The sequence below is a fragment of the Diospyros lotus genome, chromosome 1 (genome assembly GCF_014633365.1).
Source record: "Diospyros lotus cultivar Yz01 chromosome 1, ASM1463336v1, whole genome shotgun sequence".
NCBI classification, from domain to species: domain Eukaryota; kingdom Viridiplantae; phylum Streptophyta; class Magnoliopsida; order Ericales; family Ebenaceae; genus Diospyros; species Diospyros lotus.
The window spans coordinates 31,758,212-31,783,651 of NC_068338.1; the positions used below are offsets into that span (position 1 = coordinate 31,758,212).

Below are 25,440 nucleotides of genomic sequence, written 5' to 3' on the forward strand. Positions count from 1 at the left end.
TAATTCCGCTAGAAGGTTAACTTGATATCGCTTCACCATCGTAATCATGAGTTCATCCAGTTTCCATTCAAATCTATCCAAAGAAGTTTTGAGCGTCTAGTAACCATTAGCTATGGAGAAAATCTAAAAAGAGCTAGATCTGAGACCAGGGAACTACTCTTGGAATTGCTTCCAATAACCAAATTATTCTAATGGGAATCAACTACTAGGAAACCTAGATCACAACTGAGAACTTGTCGCTCTGATACCACTTTGTCAGGACCCTAGTCCTAACTACAAATTTCTTTGAAGATAGAATGGAAAGAGAGGAGAAATAGAAAGAAATGAGGGAGAAATAGATAGAAAGTAGGAAGAAACAAACATTATAATAAGGGGAAGCAAAGAATTGAGAGGGAAACTAGAATTTTGATATTCCTTACTTCTCGTATGATATCCTCGGCACTATGGGTTATAGCTTTATATAAAACTATTCAACAGTTATTTATGGTGATTACACCACTTCCACTTCCACTTCCACTTCCACTTCCACTACTCCACTACACATAACTACTCCTAACACATAATTGTAAATAACAACTGAATAAAGATATAACAACTGAAATAAAAATAATAACTTCCTAATTTATCTAGGTCGTAACACTATTACTTAGTAGATGGTTCCAAATCCATTACCAAGGGTCTTGGTCATGCCATACCTCTTCTTTTGTTACCTTCATCCCCTCTTCTCTATATGCCTAGTTGTCCTTTTATTTTAATCTCCATTAGTCAACTAACTCGCACCCTTAATTGTTCCATAACCTTTGTTGCTGATTCTGTTGTTGTGCAGGAGGATAGATGATTGGTATAGGGCTTGACTCATTGGGTCTTTACCACCTCATTCCACCAACATCGGCAGTTCTTTGCACTACCACAGATTCTCCTACTCTCCCTTATGGCCACTTGGGACATGCCAATCTGTCCAAACTTTAAATGATGGTTCTCAGCCTTTCTGGGTTACGTTCCTTACATTGTGAGTCTTGTTAATTAGGCCAATATGTCCATACTTTCTAGTGGAGTCAATAACAAGGTTGAGGCCCATCTTCCTATTATCCATTCTGATGCATGGCATCTGAGTGTCAATTCTGCTTTGGGATTCCAGTATTTTGTTACTTTCATTGATAATTATTCTTGTTGCACTTGGTTGCTTTTAATGAAAGATCATTCATAGTTGTTTTCCATCTTTGAATATTTTTTGTTTTGAGATTCGGATGCAAGTTGGTATGCTTATTTGTATTTTGCGCAATGATAATGCTAGTGAGTATTTTTCTATCTCATTTACTTCTTTTATGCAATCCTAGGGACTTTGCATCAATCCTCATGTTCTCATACTCCACAACAGAATGAGGTTGCTAAACATAAGAATCACCATTTGATTCAAACAACGTGAACTTTAAATGCTTATGTTCCACTTAAAATTTGAAGTGATGTCATTCTCACTTCCTATTATCTGATCACATATGCTATTATTGGGTTACATCTCAAACTACCCAAATAAACATTTGAGGAATTCAGGCAGCATACCAGGATGACCAGGAGTGAGCTCTGTAGTCAATTTTTCATTCATCACTTGCTTACTGTTACTGTCCTGAGAAGGATTACCTGGTTGACTCAACTTTATCATTTCGTGAACCTTAAAAACAGAACATGACAATCAGCATTAGTGTGATTGGGAAAACAAGAGCAGTATGCACAATAATCAGCATTAACAATAAACTGATCAAAAAATCACCACAGAGGAGGAACCCTTGTCTGGATTCTTTGCATGTTGTGCTCCAAACTTCTGAAAAAATTTCAACCACATTTCATGCAGAAATCCACGACGAGCACAAGCTTCTGGGAAAGAAAATTAAAATAAGACCTTAATTGCAAGTCAGAACCTTTATAAACCAGGCAAAATGTTTACCCAATCAAAAAATTGCTTATTAACTGTCGGCCTTTAATATACGAATTAATGTATCATTCAACTGTTTTTCATCCATGTCTTGTTGGATTGGATGAAGAAATGTTAAATGACAAAAGACTCCAGTGGTAGAAAAATAATAGCAAATTTCTGATTGCAAATGCCATTACTGGATAGATCTCAAACTATCCAAAAAAAAAAAACATATGAAGAATTCAAGCAGTGTACCAGAGTCACCACCAGCAGTCAGCTCTGCAGTCATTTTTTCAACCATTCTTAGTTGAGTCAAATTTATCCTTTCTTGAACCTATAAACAGAACATGACAACAGCACTAGTATGATTGGCAAAACAAAAGCTGTAAGCATAATGATCAGCAGCAACAAAGAAACTGATTTAAAAATCACCAAGGAGGAGGAACCCTTGCTCTCTGGAGTCTTTTGAAGCTCTATTTGAAACATTTTGAAAAATTTCGACCACAATTCATTCAGAAAAGCACCAGGAGCATCATCTGCTGGCCAAAGAACAAGGAAAAAATAAAAGATAATAAAATAAGATCTTGTTTATCCCAATCAAGAAAATGTTTTTAAACTGTTGGCCATTTAATGTATGAATTAATTTATCATTCAACTGTTATCCATCCAATTTACCCTACTGGATTGGATGAAGAAATGTTAAATGACAAAAGAATTCAGTAGTTGAAAAATGATAGCAAATTTCTGATCACATATGCCATTATTGGATTACATCTCAAGATACCCAAATGAAGATATGGAAAATTCAGGCAGCATACCAGAATCACCACCAACAGTCAGCTCTGCAGCCAGTTTTTCAAACATCTCTTGCTTACTCCATGAAGAAGGATTACCTGGTCGAGTCATCTAAAAAACAGAGCACAACAACAGCATTAGTGCAATTGGGAAAACAAGAGCTGTATGCGTAATGATCAGTAGTAAAAAATAAACTGATTAAAAAATCACCGAGGAGGAGGAACCCTCATTGTCTGCATTCTTAGGCAGCTCTTGTTCAAACGTTTTGAAAAATCTCAACCCCAATTCATGCAGAAACCCACCAGGAACATCATCTTCTGGGATAAAAATAAGGACAAATAAAAGAAAATAAAACAAGACCTTTAGCGCAAGTCAGAATCCTCAGAACCAAGCAACAAATCATATTCCACATCAAGGAAAAAATGTTTATCTCAATCAAGCAAATGTTTATTAAATCTCGTCTTGTCTAGTTCTCTGGTTTTCTTTATTTGCACTGTATTTCATCCAGTCTTCTCATCACGATTAGATAAATATACTAAAAAATTAAAAATAACACAACAAAATCTAAACATAAAAATTCAGGTGTTGCACATCGATGTATTCAGACATTCTAAGATACAAATCTTCATGTTTTTGCAAGTGAAAAGAGACAAGCTCATATATGCATTCATCAATCCAGCTTGGACTTTAGATAAAACGTAAAATAGAGTAGTAACAACAGGACAAATCTTCCGAATAAATCAAAAGGAATAAGAACTAGTACTAATTTTCAATAATCAAATTCATGAAATCCCAGGTCCACTTGGAAGAGAGAAACAGAAGGAACAGAGAAGCAAAAGCATACAACACAGACCAAGAAACCGAGAAGGTTACTAAACATTGAATTAAGGCCACATCAGTACAAGCATTCACCGTTCTTCGCAATAAACAGAACCGACAAAAAAGAGACAAAAATTGTACGAAAAATAATCAAAACCCAGAACTGAAAAGAAAGAAGAGAAGCAGATACAAAAATATGTACGAAATAGAACAATGAAACAACGCAATGAATCTTTGAAAAGATTACGAGGACGAGTTGGTAGATTTGAGGAGAGAGCCTCTTTCCAAAAGGCTTCTGCAACGTCTTCGTTCCCGGTCTTTTTCAGATAAGCATAGATAAACAGACGAAGCCTGCAAAAACATCCCAAAAATTAATTAAAGAATCAACCAAGAAGAACAGAAAAAGAAAAATCGCGGCCAGAGAGAAGAAATAAACACACATGCGCTCGCTTTCCCAGTCGCTATCTCCTCCCTCCATGGCCTCTCCAACAAGGTCTTCAGTCTTCACTTTCAGATGCAGAAAACCAGAAAGGCCAGATCACAAATGAAGAAGAAAAACCCCAATTTGTGGCCCAATAAGGAAAACAGAGAGGGCCATTGAACCAAAATTCTCTTACGGATTAGGCAATTCCGTAGCCATTATACATTGAATTCGAACTTGCAACCGCCAAATGCATTTATCCTCTGCAGCCGGCACGGCATCTGAAAAATGGCAATCGAATAGGTGTCGATAGATTAAAGCATCTAAGTTGGGGCACTACGTCATTTCTGAAAAAGCGGAGGGCATTTACGTCCTTTAAACTGAAAAATGATGACGCCTGACCGTCCAGATTACCACAACGTGCACGGTGAGAGATTCGGACGAGACGAGTCTAGAAGATTGAAACGCGGCGAGGGGTGGTTAAAGTGGAATTTGTCGTTTACTTTGCATGGGTTTGTTGTTTGGACTTGATGCATTTAAATAAATATTTTAAACAATTTTATTTTGTTTTCCCTTAAATACCCCTATTATGAACTTGGTTATCTGCTTCTTTGAATCCAAGGTAGCGTTTGCTAGAATCAACAGAATATTTTTTGAATTAAAATATAAAATAATTAATATAAAAATAGAAAATATTTTAAAATTTTTATTAAAATTTTATGAATGCATTAAATAACACATATATTATTTTTTTTATTTATAAGGATTAAAATAAATTTATCCAAAAAGAGATAAAAAGTTACATGAGTTCTTTTTTAAAAATTATTAGATAAATTTAACAAATAAAATAAAAAATATTTTATTTAAAATATTTTTTATATTTTTATTTTTTCAATTTATATATTAATTAATAACATTACCTAAATTATTTGAGTTCTTTTGATAAGGTTAGTTCGATTGGAGTTAACCTTGCTATTAAATTTGTAACAATTTTCACTAAATTACTCTTATCTTATCAAACAACATCTTTACTCAAATTTTCAAAATAAAAATATGATTAAAAAAGCGTAATCTCAATTAAAGAAAAAATAAATAAATGACCCAATACATCAAACCAAAATCAAATTAAATTAGTTTAATTCGTTCAACTTAATTTAGTTTGTGTTTTTAAAGGACAATTTAATTTGTAAATTTTGAATAAAAAGATTTGTAATTTGATTTTAAGTTTGGTTAAAAATACCAAACTAAGTCGTAAATATAATAAAAATATAATTATATTATATACACTATATGTTCCTTCTTGACAAAAGAATGGTCGGAAACAAGCCTACAATGACGAGGGATGGGCCCTAGCGATCGATCCGTCAGGGAGACAGCTGACACCTGCAAACACTCCGACACTTTAATAAGTAAGAGAGTAAAAATGACAAAATATCAGTAAATTTAAAAGAAGAAAATACCTTAGCTCTATGAAAAGCGTGTCCATATATAAGAAGAAATAATCCTCTTGCATGTGTACGCCATGTGTTTGTAGGTGATAAGACTGAGTATCCAGTGCCGATAAAAATTCTCAACTGATAGCATAGTGTTGACGAGATCTTCATTAATGTAAATATTATCTACCATTAATAAAAATGTGATTTAAACAGGTGCGCGAATACTCGGTATGGGGCTACAAGTTGGCGCAAGCCAGAGTCAAGCCAAGGTTGGGCCATGAAAATTGGGTCGAGATTGGACGGTGAAAGTTGGGTAAAGATTGGGCTGAGACGGTTCACTATACAACATTTACTTAAAAATATATCTTATAACAAAAAATATTTTAACCATCGAATTTGTAGCCATTTGCCGTTGAAAAATTCGATAGAGATGAATTATACAAATTATTTTTTTCTTAACCTTTCAAAATATTTATATATATTTATAAACTAATTTTCTTGATTCCTAAACTAAACAAATAAACAATGCAGGCGTTATTTAGGCATTTGGGTTATAAGTTGATTAAGGCTTAGTTGACTGTAAATTTATTTATATCAGGCCTTAATGGCTTCATCTATCACTCAAATCTCAATCATCTCTATTGGCTCGTTGAGGCATTTATCGCCAAGTTAATAATATACATTTTCAGCTGTTCCTAGGAAACAATTAGACAACAACTGGTTACAGATGCTGGGGTAATTCAGCAACTTAAAGCTGTGGGGTTTGAGACACTACTCCAGATGAAAATGTACAACAGACACTTTGGGAAAATCCCCTTTCTATTCTTTAAGCGCTGAGGCAAATGCTTTATAAACCAGTAATGTACAAGCTAGCAGCGAAAACAATATCGCGCTTTATTGCGTTCGAAGCAGCTTCCATCTTCTTGTACAGGGCAGAGTTACCCATGATTGACGCCGCATTTTTGAATTCCCGGCATGTCTCGTCCAGTCTGACAATGGTCCTGACTATCAGCCCTTCAGGAACATCAGTGAGCTCACAGATATCCGCAAACGGAGTTCCCTGCCATGACAAAATAAATCAGGCCAGCCAATTTGAGGAATAAGTGAGATCTTTTGTCGATATCTTTTCAAAAAAAAAAAAAGGCTGCAAAGTAAATATACAAGGAACCAACCTTTGCCCATTCATAGACCACTTCGACAAGACCAAACTTGAGATTTTCTTGAGCATACTCCTCGGGGCTAATCTGTAGTTTGAAGTGCGCTTGAAGTTCCCCAAGTCTTATTGCAGTTTCATACAATCTGCAAGTCGTTAGCAAGGAGATGAAGATGAGAAGTACGGACCAATCCATGTACATATGGACATGGATTACAGTTGGTACTTTTTTCAACTCTTAACAAGTTTATTAGAAACAAAATTGGAACTTGGTTTTAGCACATGGTTTACCATGAAAAGGGGGGAAAAAGGTACCAACTTCCAATCCAAGAACTAGTCAATCTATGCCCCTTAAGCAGTCACTTGCAATTAGAAAACTCTCAAGAAGGATTTGATACAAAACAAAGCAAGGATAGAGGCACCATAACATAGTACATGCATTACCGTTGTTTTCAGAACCAGGTTCAACATTTGAAGCTTGTAGTATATATTTTCTTTATCAAGCAAAAACTCACGTTAGGGATTTGTGGAGGAGGTACTATGGCTCTCCCAATTATAATTGGATTACACCAAGAATGCAATACCCCATACCACTTATAGGCTTTCACAACTGTGAGGTCAACTGGAAAGGCTGAGAAAACCAGGTGATCAACTAGCATGTTGATAGCGGCGGGGTCAACTGGGGACTTCCAGAATCTCTAGGAAGCCAATTGTATAGTTGACAATGACAGTCGAAGGTCACTTGTACCTTTAAGGCATGATTCATACACATAAATCAGGAGTATAATTAACTACAGGTGTTTCTAGGTTGATCCTAGATTATAGTGAAATAATGCAAACTCTTAGTGGTTTATAAGTGATCGAAAAAATGGTTTATGGACGGGGAAAAATAATAATTTCTGGAGCAAATCACTTAATAAATAATCCAATGACACTCTTAATGGGGAGAGGCATCACAAAGAATCTGCATTGAGCCCTTATCTCATTTCTCTTGTGAAGGATTAACTCACAAAACACTTCTAAGAAAAAGTGCCTCAGTGTATGTTATTTGTAGACGATATTGTCTTAATGAATGAGACAAAAGAAAGAATAATAAACTTGAATTATAGAGATGCGCCTTAGAACCCAAAGGTTATAAATTAAGAAAATTGAAAACTGAGCATGCAGAATGTGAGTTCAATAAGTATGAATGATATTGTGAAATTTGGGGATCAAGTTATTCCAAAAAGTATCAGTTCCAATATATTGAATCAATTGTTCAAAAAGAAAGGGAGATCATGCAGGATGTGGTTAAAGTTGCGAAATGCATCTAGCATTTTATAAAATCATAAAATTCCTTGAAAGCTAAGCAGTTGTTCAATAATAGAAGTGCAGATGATGTTATTCTTAAACTTAGAGATCAAGTTATTCCTAAAACAAGTGGATCAATTGTTCAAAAAGAAAGGTAAATCATGGAGGATGTTACTCATAGGATCAAGGCAAGATGGTAGAAGTAACAAGGTGTATCTAACATTTTATACAATTGTATAACTCCTTGAAGGCTAAAAGGAAAATTTTATCAGAAGACCATCCTTGTATGACCAAATGTTGGCCAGTTAAAGTGCCAACATGAGCAAAATGTGAGTGTAATTGAGATGAAATGTTATGATAGGTGTGCAGACATATAGGAAATGGAAAAATAAGAAAGAACATCATACATAATAAGATTGGAGTGGTACTTACTGAAGATACGATGCAAGAGTTAAAATTAAGATAGTTTAGACATGTGAGAGAAAACCAATAAAAGCATTTGCGAGGCGAGTGGATGACATTTAGGAAATTAGTAATAAAAGAGGGAGATAGACCAAAGAAAACTTGGTGGGTAACTCTTAAAAATGACATAGGATTTAGTGGCCTCATAAGGATATGCACCTAGAAAGAAATTGTTGGAATACCAATAATAGAGAATAAAGTGATAGTGTTGGAAAATTAAAATCAAATCCTGATTATTTCTCTCATGGCCGAGAATTAAGGATAAGATTGTTTGGAAATAAGAGAGGATTACAAACATTAAAGTGATAAGGAGATAAGCTTCCGATATTAAAGAAGACGGTCATTTACAAGAGATAATTCCAACTCAGTTGATAAACTTTATCTTCAAGTCTAATTCAAAATTTTTCCTGTTTCTTAGGAGATGTTGTAGAACATCTCTTGTATATATTCATACCTGAATGCAATAATAGATCGAACAAGTTTTCCATTTAATCGAGTAAGCTTTCCTTTAATCAAGTAATCTTTCTTAGTTACTCAAATAAGGTTTCTATGTTACTCGAGTATGTTTTTCAGCTTATTTCATTCTTGCTCATGGTATTAGAGCTGACGACTCTACTGGCTGATTTCTTCCTGTCCGGTTAAGTCATTCTATGCTTACCGGTCCCTATTCTTATGGCAGACAACACCTCCTCTTCGGGCAACCCTTCTCCCACTTCTTTGATCTCTGATATTCCATCTCAACCTATGCCTTGCATCCCCTCAAACCTTGATTTTCATTCCTTTCAAATCACCCAACACAAATTGAATGGGATTAATTTTCAGAAATAGTTAGTATTGTTGTTTATGAAGGGTAAAGGAAATGTATGCTATCTCAATGGCTCACTTCCCATGCTTCCAAAAACGGCACCTCACTACTCAACCTGGGATGTCAATAATTCAATTGTAATGGCTTGGCTCATCAATTCCATGGAGCCAAAGATAGGAAGGACATACCTATTCCACAAAATTGAAAAGGATATTTGGACAGTTGTGCAAGAAATTTATTCAGACCTAAAAAACACCTCACAATGCTTTGAGATTTGATCTGCCATCAGGACTACTCAACAAGGTATTATGTCAGTTATTGAATACTATAATGTCTTAATAGAATTATGTTGGAAGAAGTTGTAATCCATTAGGAGTCTTGGAAGATAATCTCATGGAAGAAGAAGGTTTCCAGAATTTAAAGGTTGTAGATTATCATGTTATCTGTAAATTGAGTTGTAATCTTTCCCTATTTTATTGGAGAATATCTAGGAGATAAGTTAGCTAATATTTAGGAGATAGATGGGCTGATATCTAGGAGATAAAGTTAACTATTTTTAGGTCTCTTTGTGTATAAAGTTCTATGACCATTGAATGAATTTTATTATGGTAGTTTTCATTCAAGTTTCTACCGAAATTCTTCATGGTATCAGAGCCACGGTTTGTGGCAGTATATCAGAAGTTCTAGTTCAACTAGAACTCATCTATCATCATGATGGCCGAGAACTCTACACCAAGTGAGAGTTCAGCCTCTGATCCTCCTTCCTAGGTTAGGAATCATCAGATTCCAGTCTCTACAACAGCTCTCAATACCCATACTCTCCAAATAATCGTGCATAAGCTCAATGGAACCAATTTTCGTGAATAGTCCCAATCAGTTATGCTTGTGGTTAAAGGAAAAGGCAAAATGGGCTATCTGACCAGAGAAATAGAAAAACCAAGTGCAGAAGCAACAACTTATGGAGTCTGGGAAGCAAAAAATGCCACAGTCATGGCATGGCTAATAAATTCCATGGAGCCAAAGATTGGTAGGACATACTTGTTCTACAAGATGGCGAGTGAGATTTGGAAGGCTGTCAAGGAGATATATTCAGATCTTGAGAACACAGCACAAAGTTTCAAGTCCGATCCACTATCCGAACCACAAAGTAAGGTAATAACTCGATCACTGAGTATTATAATACCTTAGTTGAATTGTGGCAAGAGATGGATCTCTTTTATGAGATCACTTGGGAGTGTCCAGCGGATGGAATGAAGTATGATAAAATGATGGAAAAAGAGAGAGTATTTGATTTTCTACATGGCCTAAATTCGGATCTAGATGAAGTAAGGGGCAGGTTGCTTGGTACTAAACCATTCCCATCTCTAAAAGAAGTGTTTGCTGAAGTAAGAAGAGAAGAAAGTAGGAAATGAGTGATGTTGCCTTATGCTGGACATGCAGGAAACGAAGGATACTCAGCATTGAGTATGTCACGAGGAAAGGCCTCTGCCTCCACAAAGGTGAAATACAAAGAGAAAAACAGTGGTGTGACCACTGCAATAAACCCTATCATACTAGGGAAACTTGTTGGAAGATACATGGAAAGCTAGCTTAGTGGAAACCAAGAAATCAACGGAAAGGTGGTCAATCCGCATATGTTGCAGAAACGGAGAAGAGTAACTCAAATATGCCTACTTTTACAGACGATTAGTTAGAGGCTCTTCGGCAATTACTAAATCATTCTAAAGGAAAAGGGAGTTCGGAAGTAACAGATAGTCTTGAGATGCCTTTGGCAAAGTAAGGTAATATATGCTACTCTCTCCTATCTAAAAGATCGTATACTAATTGTTGGATTGTAGATCTAGGAGCTACTGACTATATGACAGGATCCCTGGAAATCTTATCTAATTTTGAACCTGCGAATCAAGAAATAACAGTATTGCTATTTGATGGTACAAAATCCTCAGCACAAGGAAAGGGAAAGGCTTACATATCAGGCCTAAGCTTAGATACGGTACTCTATGTACCAAATCTGAGATGCAACCTAATATTAGTAAGCAAATTAACTTCAGAAAGGAATTGCTCAGTAACATTTTTCTCCTCTTATTGTGTTTTTCAAGACATATTCTCGGGGATGATGATTGGCAAGGTTGAGGAAAGAAGAGGATTATATCAAATAAATTAGCTTGAATCTCCTACAGAGTCTAGGTTATTTTTTCAAAACATGTAGCTTCAGTTTCAGAGTTAGAATTGATATTATTGCATCAAAGATTAGGGCATCCTAGCTTAGAATATCTCAAGATTTTGTATCCAGATCTTCCCAGAAATAAACTTCAGAATTTCAATTGTGAGGATTGTATCCTTGCAAAGCAAACTAAGAGCTCTCATCCTAAACATGCTTACAAACCATCAAAATCATTTCACTTGATTCATAGTGACATTTGGGGACCAACTAGGATATCCAACATAATAAATACCCGGTGGTTCATCACTTTTATTGATGACCATACAAGAATGTGTTGGGTTTTCCTTATGAAAGACAAATCTGAAACCTATCTTGTATTCAAAAGGTTTCATCAAATGGTCTTGAATGTTTTCCAAACCTCCGTTCATATTCTAAGAACGGATAATGGCCAAGAATATTTTTCAAACGAATTCAATCAATACCTAGATGAGCATGGTATTGTTCACCAAAGCTCATGTCCTTACAACCCTCAACAAAATGGGATTGCAGAAAGAAAAAATCGGCATCTTCTTGAAACAACCAGGGCTTTGATGTTTGCTAGATCAGTTCCTAACAACTATTGGGGGGAAGCTGTCCTGACATCCGCCTATCTCATCAATAGGCTACCCTCAAAGATTCTGAAGTTCCAAACCCCCTTGAGCGTCCTTATTGATTTCTTTCCTCAATTCTCTGCCTCTAAAAGTGTTTGAATGTACAGTCTTTGTACACCAAAAACAACCAAACCAATCTAAGCTAGACCCTAAAGCTTTGAGATGTGTGTTTGTTGGGCATTCTCCCACTTAACAAGGTTATAAATGTTATGATCCTACTAACAGAAAGTTCACTGTTTCCTGTGATGTCTCCTCCTTAGAATCTTAGCCTTTCTTCAAACACTATCAGCCTCAAGAAAGTATAAACAACCCAGAAGATATATGGAGTACTCTATTGCCTATATCTGGTCATCCTTATCCCAATTCTCTTCTTGAGCTATCCCAAAAGCTTGAGAATTCTCAGGATGATCCTAATCTAAATATTGACTCTATCAATCCGCTCTCAGATCATCCAAGGAGGGAAGGAGAAAATACTGAGACCTGTAGGGAAGATCAAGCTAAAAATAAACCTCCTCTCCAGGTTTACTCAAGAAGACCTCAGAATCCTCAGCCTACACCTTCATCTGACTTGGGGATAAGTCCAGAAAATGTTGAAGAAGGCAGAGTGGCAACCGAGAGTAGAAGTGAAGATGACCTTGGAATTCCAATTGCCCTAAGAAAAGGGGTAAGAACCTGTACAAAATATCCCATCTCAAATCACTTGGGATACTCAAAATTGTCTCCTCTATACCGAGCATTTACTTCAAGTCTAGATCAGGAAGTTATTCCTACAAATATTAATCAGGCTCTACAAGATAAGAACTGGAAGGGAGCTGTTATGGAAGAAATGATAGCTTTGGAGAAAAATAATACCTGGGAAGTGACTGAACTACCAGAGGGAAAGAAAGCAGTGGGAAGCAAGTGGGTCTTCACCATAAAGTATAGATCTGATGGAAAAATTGACCGATACAAGGCAAGGCTTGTCGCACAAGGGTTTACCCAAACCCATGGCCTAGATTATTATGAAACCTTCGCACCAGTGGCAAAATTGAACTCCATCCGAGTGTTATTGTCCTTGGCTGTAAATCTAGACTGGAGATTACACTAGCTAGATGTAAAAAAATGCGTTTTTAAATGGAGAGCTGGAAGAAGAGATCTACATGAGACTTCCACCAGGTTTTGAAGAAGGCAGCACTAAAGGAAAGGTATGTAAATTGAAAAAATCACTCTATGAGCTTAAACAATCTCCTAGAGCTTGGTTTGAAAGGTTTAGTGATACTCTATACACACTTGGGTACAAGCAAGACCAAGTTGACCACACTCTCTTTACTAAAGTTGAAGAAAATGGAAAAAGAACTATCTTGATAGTGTATGTAGATGATATTATCATCACAGTGGACAATTTGCAAGAGATTGAGAGGTTGAAGCAACAGTTGAGGCAAGTGTTTGAAGTGAAGAACTTTGGGGAATTAAGATATTTCCTTGGATTGGAAGTAGCTAGGAGTTGTGAAGGCATATTTATATCTCAGAGAAAATACACACTGGACCTGCTACAAGAAACAAGAAAAATGAGTTACAAACTAGCAAGTACTCCCCTAGAACCAAACTGGAAAAATAAGGAAGAGAATGGAGACTATTTGGTAGATAAAGGGAGGTATCAAAAATTGGTAGGAAAGCTGATTTATCTATCTCACACTAGGCCAGATATAGCCTATGTTGTGAGCATTATCAGTCAATATATGCACCAACCGAGCAAGAGACATCTTGAGGCAGTCTATCACATTCTTAGATATCTCAAAGGAACATCTGGGATAGGGCTGTTATTCAAGAAAAATCAAGACAGGAGCATTATTGGCTTTGCTGATTCGGATTGGGCCGGTTCAATTGAAGATAGCAGATCAGTGTCCGAGTATTGCACCAAAGTTTGGGGCAATTTAGTAACCTGGAGGAGCAAAAAATAGCCAATTGTAGCTAGGAGCAGTGCGGAAGCGGAATACCGGGCCATTTCTCAAGGAATTTGTGAGGTAATTTGGTTAGAAAAATTAATGGGTGACCTGTTTATGCCTATATCATCATCTAAGGTGCTATATAGTGATAGCCAATCAGCCATTAACATTGTGAACAACCCGGTTCAGCATGACCGAATGAAGCATGTCAGAATTGACAGGCACTTTGTTAAGCAAGAGATAGAAGGAGGCATAAAACTAATGTATATCCGTATAGCAAATTAAGAAGCAGATATCTTAACTAAAGCCCTGCAAAAATAGGGTTTTGAAATCCTTAGAAGCAAGCTGGGAATGATGAGCATCTATTCCTCAGCTTGAGGGAGGGTGTTGGAAGAAGTTATAATCCATTAGGAGTCTTGGAAGATAATCTCACGGAAGAAGAAGGTTTCTAGAATTTAAAGGTTGTAGATTATCATGTTAGCTGTAAATTGAGTTGTAATCTTTCCCTATTTTATAGGAGAATATCTAAGAGATAAGTTAGCTAATATTTAGGAGATAGATGGGCTGATATCTAGGAGATAAAGTTAACTATTTTTAGGTCTCTCTGTGTATAAAGTTCTATGACCATTGAATGAATTTTATTACGGTAGTTTTCATTCAAGTTTCTACCGAAATGCTTCAAATTATAGTAGGAAATTGATCTATTCTATGACATAAATCAACATTGTTATAAAGATAGTGCCAAATATGCCAAGATGCTTGAGAAGGAACGGGTGTTTGATTTATTACACGGACTCAACAAGGACTTGGATTAAGTACGTGGCCGCCTCCTAGGTTCTAAACCTTTTCCTTCTACTCGCGAGGCCTTTGCTAAAATTAGAAGAGAGGAAAGCAGTAAGAAAGTGATTCTTAACAACTCATCTCCTCAAATTCCAGACACATGTATTCAAAATTCTACCTTGGCACTTGGCAGTACATCAAAATGGTCCACTTCACCAAAAGACTCAAAAGGGTAAAGACAAATACCTTTGGTGTGATTACTATAGTAAACCTAATCACACCAGGGAAATTTGTTGGAAACTTCACGGTAAAACCTACTCATTGGAAGTCAAAATATCAAAGGGACCAACCTAAACTAGCCTATGCTACTGAATCATTACCTACAGATGAGAAGCCTAGCAATTCTCTTCCATTTATCACAGAACAAATAGAGATTTTGAAAACTCTATTTTCCCAATCTAAGGTCTCTAAGGAACCTGAACCTACAATCTCTAATGCAACAGTCTTGTTGCTCAACGAGGTAAATTTCACTTCTCCTTGTTATCTCACCGAAACTCTAAAAATGTGTGGATTATAAATTCAAGAGCATCAAATCACATGACCAGCTGATTCTCCATATTTTCTACCTATGAGAAATGTACTAATAATGCCAAAGTTGTAGTGGAAGATGACAATTTGACTAGTATAGCTAGTAAAGGAGATATCAAACTGCTGGAATGAACACTTTTGTCAGTTCTACATGTTCTCAACATTAACTGCAACTTGATATCAATTAGTAAGTTGACTAGAGATATATATTGTGCAGTTAAGTTCTCCTCTTCTCCTATTCTTCTTGTGTTTTTCAAGACCTGTTTTTGGAGAAGATGATTAGCAATGTTAAAGGGAAAAAAAGGTCTCTACTTTCTATCCAATCCAACTCCTCACAGGCGATCTATGTCCTATTGTGATGTTATGTTATGGCACAAGAGATTAGACCATCCTAGCTTTGTTTACCTAAAATGTTTGTGCCCCAGATTATTTAGAAAAAAAGACATTGGTTTTTTTAAATGTGAATAGTGTGTTATTGCCAAACAATCTCGTATTTCTAGTCCATCTAACACACATACACCTTCCAAACCATTTCGTCTTCTTCACAATGATATTTGGGTACCGGCCCGAGTTCAAATCTTAATTGGTACTCACTGGTTTATTACCTTTATTGATGATCACTAAAGGGTGTGTTGGGTTTATCTAATGAACAACGAGTTTGAAGCCAATTCCGTTTTAATTCGATTTCATAAACTTGCACAAAATCTATTCCAATCCTCTATTCATATTCTCATATCTAATCATGGGAGGGAATACTTTGGCCCAGAATTCACCTAATACCTTTTTGATCAAAGTATTTTTCATCAAAGCACTTGCCCTTACACCCCATAGCAAAATGGGATAACTGAAAGAAAAGACAGACACCTCCTAGAAGTTGCTAGATTTATGATGTTTTCTAACAATGTTCCTAACTCTTTATGGGGGGAAACTATTTTAACTGTAGCATACCTAATTAACAGGCTTCCATCTAACCCCTTGATTCTCTAACCCCAAGAGTTTTTGACTGCACTACCCTCGTTCATATTCCATCCATACATCGAGGAAAACTAGATCCAAAAAGCCTCAAGTGTGTCTTTGTTGGCTATTCACCAACATAGCAAGGGCACAAGTATTATTCTCCTACAGTTAAACGATTCTGTGATTTGTGATGTTTTTCATTTATATTTTTAGCTTGAAATGGTGAATATCCACTCACTAACTTGAGGGAGAGTGTTGGAAATATCACAATTTACTCAAAGGATAATTCAAGTAATAGCTAGACTTCTCTCCTAATCCTATAGCTGAAAAATAGGAGATAAAGGATAAAGTGATTAGAAAACTCCAAAAATAAAGGGATAAAGGCAGCAGATAATTTAAGATATATCAGCAGCTTTTTAAATTATTCTTGTTGTATTTTATCTTCTAAACATTCAAATATGTTCCTAGAATATAGGAGGTAAATATGTGATTCTTGTTGTTGTCTTTTATCTTCTAAACATTCAAATACGTTTCTAGAATATAGGAGATAACCTAGGTGTTGTGTATAAATACCCTATACTACCCGAGAATAGATCAAGCAAGTAATATACAATTCTTTCAGTTTGTTTCATCTTTTTTTACAATATCTATTCACCAGCTTGAGGGGGAGTGTTGGAATACCGAAATAAAGAATAAAGTGATAGTGTTGGAAAATTAAAATCAAATCCTACTTATTTCTCTCATGGCCAAGAACTAAGGATAAGGTTGTTTGGAGATAAGAGAGGATTACAAAGATTAAAGGGATAAAGGAGATAAGGTCCGAGATTAAAGGAGGTGGCAATTTACAAGAGATAATTCCAACTCAGTTGATAAACTTTATCTTCTAAGTCTAAGTCAAAATTTTTCATGTTTTTTAGGAATGTTGTAGAAGATTTCTTGTGTGTGTGTGTATTCATACGTGAATGCAATAATAGATCAAACAAGTTTTCCATTTAATTGAGTAATCTTTCTTAGTTACTCGAGTAAGCTTTCAACTTACTCGAGGAATCTTTCTTAGTTACTCAAGTAAGCTCTCAAACTACTCGAGTAAGGTTTCTATGTTACTCAAGTAAGTTTTTCAGCTTATTTCATTCTTGTTCAAAAATGTATGGAGGTCTAGAATTTATGTAATCAAACCCACTTAGTGGGATTAAGGCTTGGGATTGTTGATGTTGTTACCGTTGTTCCTATATTAAAAAGCTCCAAATATGGGCACATTAAACAACATATCAAGACTTTATCACACTATGTAGAGTCAACTACATAAATTCTAGCTTTCTAATCATTTCTATTTATGGCATTATCTTTTGTAAGAAGAGCCTTATAACTAATATCATACCTAGGTGTCTTCCACCAAATTTTTTTTGGTCTTCCTCTACCTCTTTTGCTAGATACTTGTTCTATTTAATCCACTCTCCTCGTGGGAGTCTATATTAGTCTTCATCTTAATTTTGTCACATGCATCTTATCTTAATTAAGAGCTACTTTGACCTTATTATAAATAACTTCATTTTTAATTTTTTTTTCTTGTCTGGACGCACATCCATCTTAGCATTGCAACATATAAACATAAGATAAGAAGACTAACAGGTACACCTATAATAAGGTAAGTGGATGGAATGGAAGAAGCTTCTAGCAAAAGTGGTACAGGAAAACTAAAGAAAACATTGTGGAATACCCTTAAACATGACATGGGATATAATGTCCTTAAACTGGATTGATAAAGTTGGAAAGTTAGGATTCATGTAGCCAACCCACCTAGTGAAATTAAGAGTTATAATTGTTGCAAAATCGCTCAATTAACAAAATATTAGACCAGTAGATTAAAACTATACAACTAGGAAGAAAACAGGAAAAAGAGGATAACCTTTTTTTGGCTTGGAACAATTTGGGAGTAAGAGAAGGTTCAGAAGTATTTCTCTGCTGAAATACAAGGGCAGACATTATTGCCATTGCTTCTTCTGGTTCCAGGTCATCCAGTTGGTTCTCAAACAAGCATTCAGTGCATATCAACTCCTCCCCAGAATTCATCTCACAAGCAACACGTCCTTTAATCTGAACAACGAGGTCAGCATCTATACACCCAATTTCCTTCAGAACATCTATCTGCAGAAGGTCACCTAAGATGTCAAAGAAGAATTTCTTCCAACTTTATCATAACAGAGTCTACACCAAAAATTTAACATGATGAGAGAATTTTTTCCAACATTATCATATAATGAACACATACTCGACCCTGAAAATCTGGCATCTGCTGAAGTGCTTCATCTGACATTTGAAACATCAATGCGTTAACTTCCTCTTTGTGCTTCATCATCTCTTTTGCTAGCCTGATGTGCTCCTCTAATTTAACACACCCATGACACTTATTCTGCGCCATCTTCGGCCATAAGTTATTCCATTTATAATAAACTTCTACAATATTCATGTCATTCAACTTCAGATCTGCCATAGGACTTCCATTAGAAAGCTCAACATAATTAATCAAAGTTTCACAAATAATATCAAAGTACGTAAATTGTAGAAAACAATTTTCTTGGGTAAAACTTACCCCCAACATCCCTTGACAACAAAGAGAGAGAGAGAGAGAGAGAGAGAGAGTCTCCCACACACAACAATGGCCCCCAACATGTTCAAATTACAGATAGGAACCCAGACCAGTGACGTGGAAGTCAAGGTACCACAGGCTGTTCAATCCATTTGTCACTCCTTCCCACACAAACAGAGTTTCTTATAGAACCCAAGCATTGTTTCTATACTAATTGGGCTCATCACTATAAATACTAGTCACTATGTCACCAAGTTCAACCCCTACAAAAACTCAGAAGCTGCGAAACCTCCATTACTTTTGCTGTTGGTTCCAGACTCCAACTAATACCCAATATAAGATGTTGCCCTAGTTTACAAGTCTGGTATGATGTGCTGGGAAAAAAAACACTCTGGTGGTAATCTACAGCCAGTGAAAATGAGATATGGATGTCACTCTCTAGTTTGACCAGACAAAAATGACTGCAGGATTGAAGGACTAATAATATGAAGGGGGAAGGGAAGCAACAAAACCTCAAGTGATAAATAGCTAAAAGTAAATAACATAAAGGTAGTCAATTTTCCCTCCAAATAGTGAAAAAGATGTGGTACATCCATCCCATGAATCAGGACACAGTCAGTCAAAAAGGACATAGTGCTACGTTCTTAGAAAATAAGCACATCATACATTATTTCTTTCTTTTTCATCCCAAAGATAAATAAGTGCACAAGTATATACTAGCTTACTATAAGGAAGCAAATTCATGAATGCTTTAAAGAGAGTAAAAGCAGAGAAGAGAAAGTCCAGACGTTGGCAAGCTAGTGGTAGCGATTAGGAACTTGCACTGCAGGGTTGCATTCAGTAGAGAGCAGTGTTGTATTCAGTAGAGAGCTATGTACGGTTAAATACAGTATAGCCAGTTTTCTATATTCCTTTTCTTCTCAGAAGTTGATTACAGGTCATTTCACGATCAGCTAAACAAAGTTTTTGTGAACAGCTATGGATTATAGTCTCAGATGCATCATGATAGCAAGTTAGTTGTACCTATCTATTCAAACCAACAGTATGTCAAGGAATTGATTGGCGTAAATGAGGTGCTCTATTTGTCTGGTGGTGGTATAAATATTTAGCATTGAAATTACATACCTTTCACTGGATCCAGCGCTGAAGGGTATTTTCCATCAGATTTTTTATCCAACAGCTGTTGCACAGTCTTGGAATAAGCAGCACTGCTGATATCTTGTAAAAGCCCCACTTGATCAATCTTTATCTTGCAACTGCATATAGATAGGATGTCTTTATTATCAATCTCCCTAACCTCGTAATTTACACCAGCAGCAATGCCACGGTGAGGTAATATTAAGTTGATAATGCCCGATCCTTTCCGAGATGTAACAGCAGAATAATAGTCATCATCCAAGCCACGTTTTGCTTTAGGTACCAGTATCTGGAAATCAGGAGACTTCTTATCTTGCAAATTACCACCAGTCAAAGGACCTTGAAAAGTTGATGGTAATTCTGGTGTCAGAACTAAAGTAATGTATCGTTTAGCATTAGCAGAAGGTGATTTCACAATGACACCAAGCAAGTGATCTTGGGCCTGCCAATTATGGAAAAATAGTTTCAGTAAATAGGAAATAGGGTCAGTGATTTTGGGCCTCCCAAAAGAATAGTTTCAATGAATAGGAAACCACTGTCACAAGTCTCAAAAAAAAAAATGGAGTTAACTATTCTATCCCCTCCCAAAAACCCTAAAAATAAAAAATAAATGAGGCAACTGGCATTCTTAAAATATTATCCACACCCCAACTGGATATTTCATAATGAACCTCAAAACCATGTTAACTGGAGCATATCATTCCAATACATAGAATGGATATGGGAACATGGTATGATAAGAGTTCTAAAAGATCGTATCATATGCATCTGGAGCTAGAATGCTAGACACATTCAATTGTCTTACTCATTACATATTCATATGGACCATTCAAAGAACAAGATCTTTAGAATTTATGTGAAGCATGCCTTGGTATAGTGATACTTGAGGCTATGAGTAATTTGTATGGTTTAGTGGTTGGCAGCTAGTATGATTTTATTTCTTTATTAGTTGATCAGTCACATCCCAAGAACAGTCCTGATTTTGGTTAAACTATCAAAGGCCTCGTACCCTTTGGCTATCAATTCCGTACATGTCACACTATAGGGTTTAGCTAGGGTTTAGAAAGGAATTTGGTAAGAATACGGGAAAGAGGAAGTGGGAAGGGAGGGAGAGACAGAACAGAAATAGAGAGACTCGAGGGAGAAGAGAGGAAAATAGAGGGAGAGTTAGGAAAATTAAGAGAGAGAAACAAAATTCCAATTCATTCATGAACTACCATTCTCTACTTCTATAGCCTATTTATAGGCTGTTACATCCTTCCAATTAGTAACTAACTGTAGGTACAACACCATAACAGCCTAAGGTATAACAAGGACAAATACATGTAACATAAAGATTACTCCTATGCCTTTGGGGTCGTGACAAACCCCTCTCCTTGAAAGGTTTGTTGTCCCCAATAAACTTATTACAACCGAACCGTTGTTTCTTCATCCAATGCCTATCTTCAACATCTGGTTTCTTCTTTGCCTTTTCTTGTTTTTATATCTTATTTTCCTTTTCTTTTGCTTTCCCTTTTCTTTTTCCTCAACAGTAACAGTACTATGACTTGCTGCAACACCCAGTTCAACCATCCACCTCTTCCCTATTGCCATTGGAAATGGTTCTAATTGATCTGTCATTCCTGCCACCCTATCATTTCCAATCATAGAAAGGAATTCAAACTTCTCTGCAAGCCAAAATCTAATTTGACGCTACAGCTCTCCAACTGAAATAGAAATAAACAAAACAGCAAGAGTTTTGTTCCCCTCAACAAAAATTTCTTCCATCACCTTCCTTTCATCTTATTTCACTTTTTCCTTCAGCATCCTCCTCTGCTCCAGATCAAGAATATACTGCTTGAAGGTTTCAATGTGATCAATTTCTTCCAAGAGCGAGCATCCTCCCTTCAATCTCTAACCAACCTCGAACTGTACTCCATCGGTTATTCACTTTGATTAAAGCACCGATTTCCTTACCATTGTCTAATTTTCCAGTTGAAGCTACCTGATCCAATGTAGGTAATTCAACAACTTCTTTCAATCTTGGTGATTGATGGTTTATGCCTTCAAGAAAAACAAACTCAAAATCTTCAAATTCCAAGATTGGTGTAGTCGTATCCTTTCCCATCTTCACAACCTCGTCTCCTTCCTCATCTTCAATAGAGACCTCCTCAAGTGGAGTATCTTTTACCCAATAATTGTTGGTGTACACCAAATGCTCACTTCTAGCAAATTTTTCCTCCAGTGTAACCTCAATAACTTCTCCAGCAATTACCAATCCTTTCTCGTCATCCTGAATTGTTTGATCCAATTTAGGTTTTTCCCCATTCCTTGCAACAGCCATTCCTATTCTCAGGACCTCATTAGCTTCATACCTCTCAACAGTTGCATAAACACTATCTTCTTCGCCATCCTCCTCTTTCAATGCTACTTCATCATCTTCCTACACTACTTGATTGGTAGCCTTAGAAGTACCGTCAATTTGCTTGTGCTCATAGAATAATTTTAAGGTTGCAACCCATGCTTTCTGTATATCACTTCTAAAGCAAGCTCCAGTAACCTCGCTTTCTCGACATCATGCTTAACAGTGGCAGGCTACATCATCTTGATAGTTATATGTAGTTCATCTTCAAGGTCACTGATGAAATTGGAAACGAAGTATCGCTCCATTAAGGCAGGTTGCAAAGTCGACATCAAGGACCTTATAATCCTTCAAATCAGTCCTAATACTCCATCACTGATTCGACCTGTTTTAGTTTATGAAATTCGTTAATCGCAACGGTCATTGACTTTTCTCCAGACCGATCACTTCAATCCTTCATCAACTCAGTCCAATTAACCTCAGTTTCAATCGAAATACTAACCCAATACATCCTAGCAAGCCGAATTAGGAATTCGTCCATTTGGTCCAGCTTTTGGCCAAAGTTATCAAGATTCTCTCTGTATTTATCAAATTCTCTCTACATCATGTGGTTGCCTTCCACCATTTCCTCAAGTTACTTACCGCAAACAGTTTGTTGCTCCAAGGACAACCTTCTAGTACATGATTTAGTAACTTGAGTAGGAGCCATCGAGATCTACAGAGATTGCCAACTGATATTTCGATCCACTCGGTTGCAACTACGACAATTGGCCATAATCATAGTCGAAAATCACCATTGGAAATTAATAACGGAGAAGCATAAAAAATCAATCAGCCGATAGTCGACCGGCTCAATTGCTCTGAATTGCTAGCAGTCACTATCGAAAATTAATCCGTAGGTATCGCCCAAGCCACCCTACAATAGCCAATAATGGTTTGCTCTTAATTCCCTTCAAATTTGAGCAAAGAACCGCGTTCCTCTGCTTCGCTTTCAACTCCGTCGCGAATTGTTCGAAGATTGCCTAGCTCTACTTGCTGCCAAGATCGCTGGGTTGGATTGCCTAGCTCGTTCGATTTCAGTCCATCTCCTTTACCTTTGAGTCAACTCAAAATTCACCGCTTAGAAATTAACGTCGAAATGGAGAAATCGACAGCCTAAGAATCGTCGTTAGCGAAAATCTGCTTCTGAACAGTTTTCGATCTCAATCACTCAAGGCTTTGCTTTTGATTGCGCCTTCCTTCTCACCGAATCACCATCCAATGGCCGAATCAGCCATTGAAATTTCCAACTCACAGCCAAGAATCGTCGGAAAGTAACAGCCTATGAACGATCAAAAATTAACCTTCAAGGAGCGTCAAAAAACACAACCAAGAATCACCTCTTGTTTCAGCAGCAAAATTTGATCCAAGAGTCGCTCGCTCCTTCCGGATTTGCTACTGGAGGTTACAATCGAAAAACGATGGAATATCACCCGAAATAGTCAAGAATTAGCTAGACTGAATTAGTCTGATTCTCAGTGCCTAGTATTAATCAAAAGTCATTGGAATCTGTGTCGTCTTCAATGTCTCAAGTCAGATTGGATTATGAAATCTACTTCGCCTACAATTTGCCAAGAATCGTTGGTGTCGTTTTGCTTCAACGTCAAACCTAATTTAGGAGCAGGACAAGTCGCACAGTTGCAGTGACTTTGATCGGCCTTTAAGAGTCACCTAGATCTCCTGACTCTTAGCCGAGAATTAACCTACGTGTGTTGGAATCAAGTTTCGAAAATCAACTACATAAGAAGGCAGTTGTCTATATTCGTCAGAATTACTTAATAGAGAGAACCATCGAGGAACGACGGCTCTGATACCAAATGTCAGTACCCTAGGATTTAGAAAGGAATTTGGTAAGAATACGAGAAAGAGGAAGCGGGAAGGGAGGGAGAGACAGAACAAAAACAGAGAGAATTGTGGGAGAAGAGAGGAAAATCGAGGGAGAGTTAAGAGAATTAAGAGAGAAACAAAATTCCAATTCATTCATGAACTACCATTCTCTACTTCTACAGCAATTTATAGGTTGTTACATCCCTCTAGTTAGTAACTAACTGTAGGTACAACACCATAATAGCCTAAGGTATAACAAGGACAAATACATGTAACAGAACAATTACTCCTATGTCCTTGGGGTCATGACAGTACAGAATACCATAAAATAGTTGTTATCTAGGTAATACTAGCCTCCTGATTATGTGATTAAATCAATTTTAGACTTTTTTGGGGGGTAAAAAAAACCTAAGGATATTTCAACCTTTTTGAACCCTATAAGCTTCTCTATTCTAAATGCAACCACAGATCTACTACGGGTGTATTTGTAATAAATTTATCCTACATTATGAAGCTCAAGAATATTCATCGCCGATATCTCTCTTGGCAAGGGTTGCTTCAAGAGGACGAATATCTCTAGCAGGATGGAAAAGAGGATGGGATATGGAGCTGATTTATATTACCAAAAAAGGTCAGTAAGACACTGTCACGACCTTGGATATTATAAGGGCAAAACTGTAATTGAGTTACAATTACAGTTAAGGGATATTTTTGTAATTCGGTTACAGCACATGGATGTTGTTATTCTGTTATTTTCTCTTTTTGTCTTGTAGCTTATGAGGTTAGAGAACTTTGTTTGGTAGCTAAGTGAGTCTGTATATATATTGCATCAACTGTAAGAAGAAGCATGTTGAAAATGAATTGAATACTCTATTTCTCTCTAATATTTCTCCCCCCCCCCCCTCTCTCTCTCGGTGATCTCCTCCCTTATCTTCTTGTTGATTTCTCCCTCTTAACTGATCTCTTCCCAAATTCTTCTCTTATTAGTCTCGATCTTCCTTTCATACCCTAGCTCATCTCTAAGGTTCATGACAAATGGTATCAGAGCCAATCTTTCCTCGACAGTGATTCCAGCGAACTCATAGCAATTTGGTTGAATGACTACATCCCAACAGTGGTCGAAACTGGGGGTTCTCAGCTCTTGATAGGTGAGTGCAAGCAGCGATTCCGATCAGATTCCGAGGAATCAAAGGACGAGTCATAACCGAGAAACAAAACAACTCCTGGTACGAAATTGAGAGCTAAGCACAGGACGGTTTCAGAAGTCGGGCATCATTCCAGCAAATTCAAGGAGCACCAAAGGCGACGCGAACAGAGGAGCATTTGCGATTGGAGTGGGTCAATAGGAGAGC

General features: G+C 36.7%; 2 protein-coding genes across 11 annotated transcripts in view; both read right to left on the bottom strand.

Annotated features, from left to right (window-relative positions):
- The window catches only part of LOC127806482 (uncharacterized), a 28,118-nt gene extending 23,844 nt beyond the window's left edge, over positions 1-4,274 (bottom strand). For 2 of the 5 annotated variants that reach the window (XM_052343825.1, XM_052343832.1), the window contains exons 1-8: positions 3,967-4,274; positions 3,774-3,877; positions 2,918-3,024; positions 2,731-2,818; positions 2,345-2,451; positions 2,168-2,246; positions 1,769-1,872; positions 1,561-1,669 (exon numbers count right to left, since the gene is read on the bottom strand). In XM_052343825.1, the coding sequence (XP_052199785.1) occupies positions 1,561-1,669; positions 1,769-1,872; positions 2,168-2,246; positions 2,345-2,451; positions 2,731-2,818; positions 2,918-3,024; positions 3,774-3,877; positions 3,967-4,004 (736 nt within the window). In that variant the 5' untranslated portion in view covers positions 4,005-4,274. The remainder of the gene's footprint in view (positions 1-1,560; positions 1,670-1,768; positions 1,873-2,167; positions 2,247-2,344; positions 2,452-2,730; positions 2,819-2,917; positions 3,025-3,773; positions 3,878-3,966) is intronic. The other 3 variants (XM_052343849.1, XM_052343840.1, XM_052343857.1) reach the window with 3 other exon arrangements.
- Positions 4,275-5,945: 1,671 nt separating this feature from the next.
- The window catches only part of LOC127797192 (DExH-box ATP-dependent RNA helicase DExH11), a 78,151-nt gene continuing 58,656 nt past the window's right edge, over positions 5,946-25,440 (bottom strand). For all 6 annotated transcript variants that reach the window (XM_052329851.1, XM_052329843.1, XM_052329859.1 and 3 more), the window contains 5 exons: positions 19,870-20,323; positions 18,427-18,641; positions 18,064-18,302; positions 6,556-6,682; positions 5,946-6,443 (listed from right to left, as the gene is read on the bottom strand). In XM_052329851.1, coding sequence (XP_052185811.1) covers positions 6,231-6,443; positions 6,556-6,682; positions 18,064-18,302; positions 18,427-18,641; positions 19,870-20,323 — 1,248 coding nt within the window. In that variant the 3' untranslated portion in view covers positions 5,946-6,230. The remainder of the gene's footprint in view (positions 6,444-6,555; positions 6,683-18,063; positions 18,303-18,426; positions 18,642-19,869; positions 20,324-25,440) is intronic.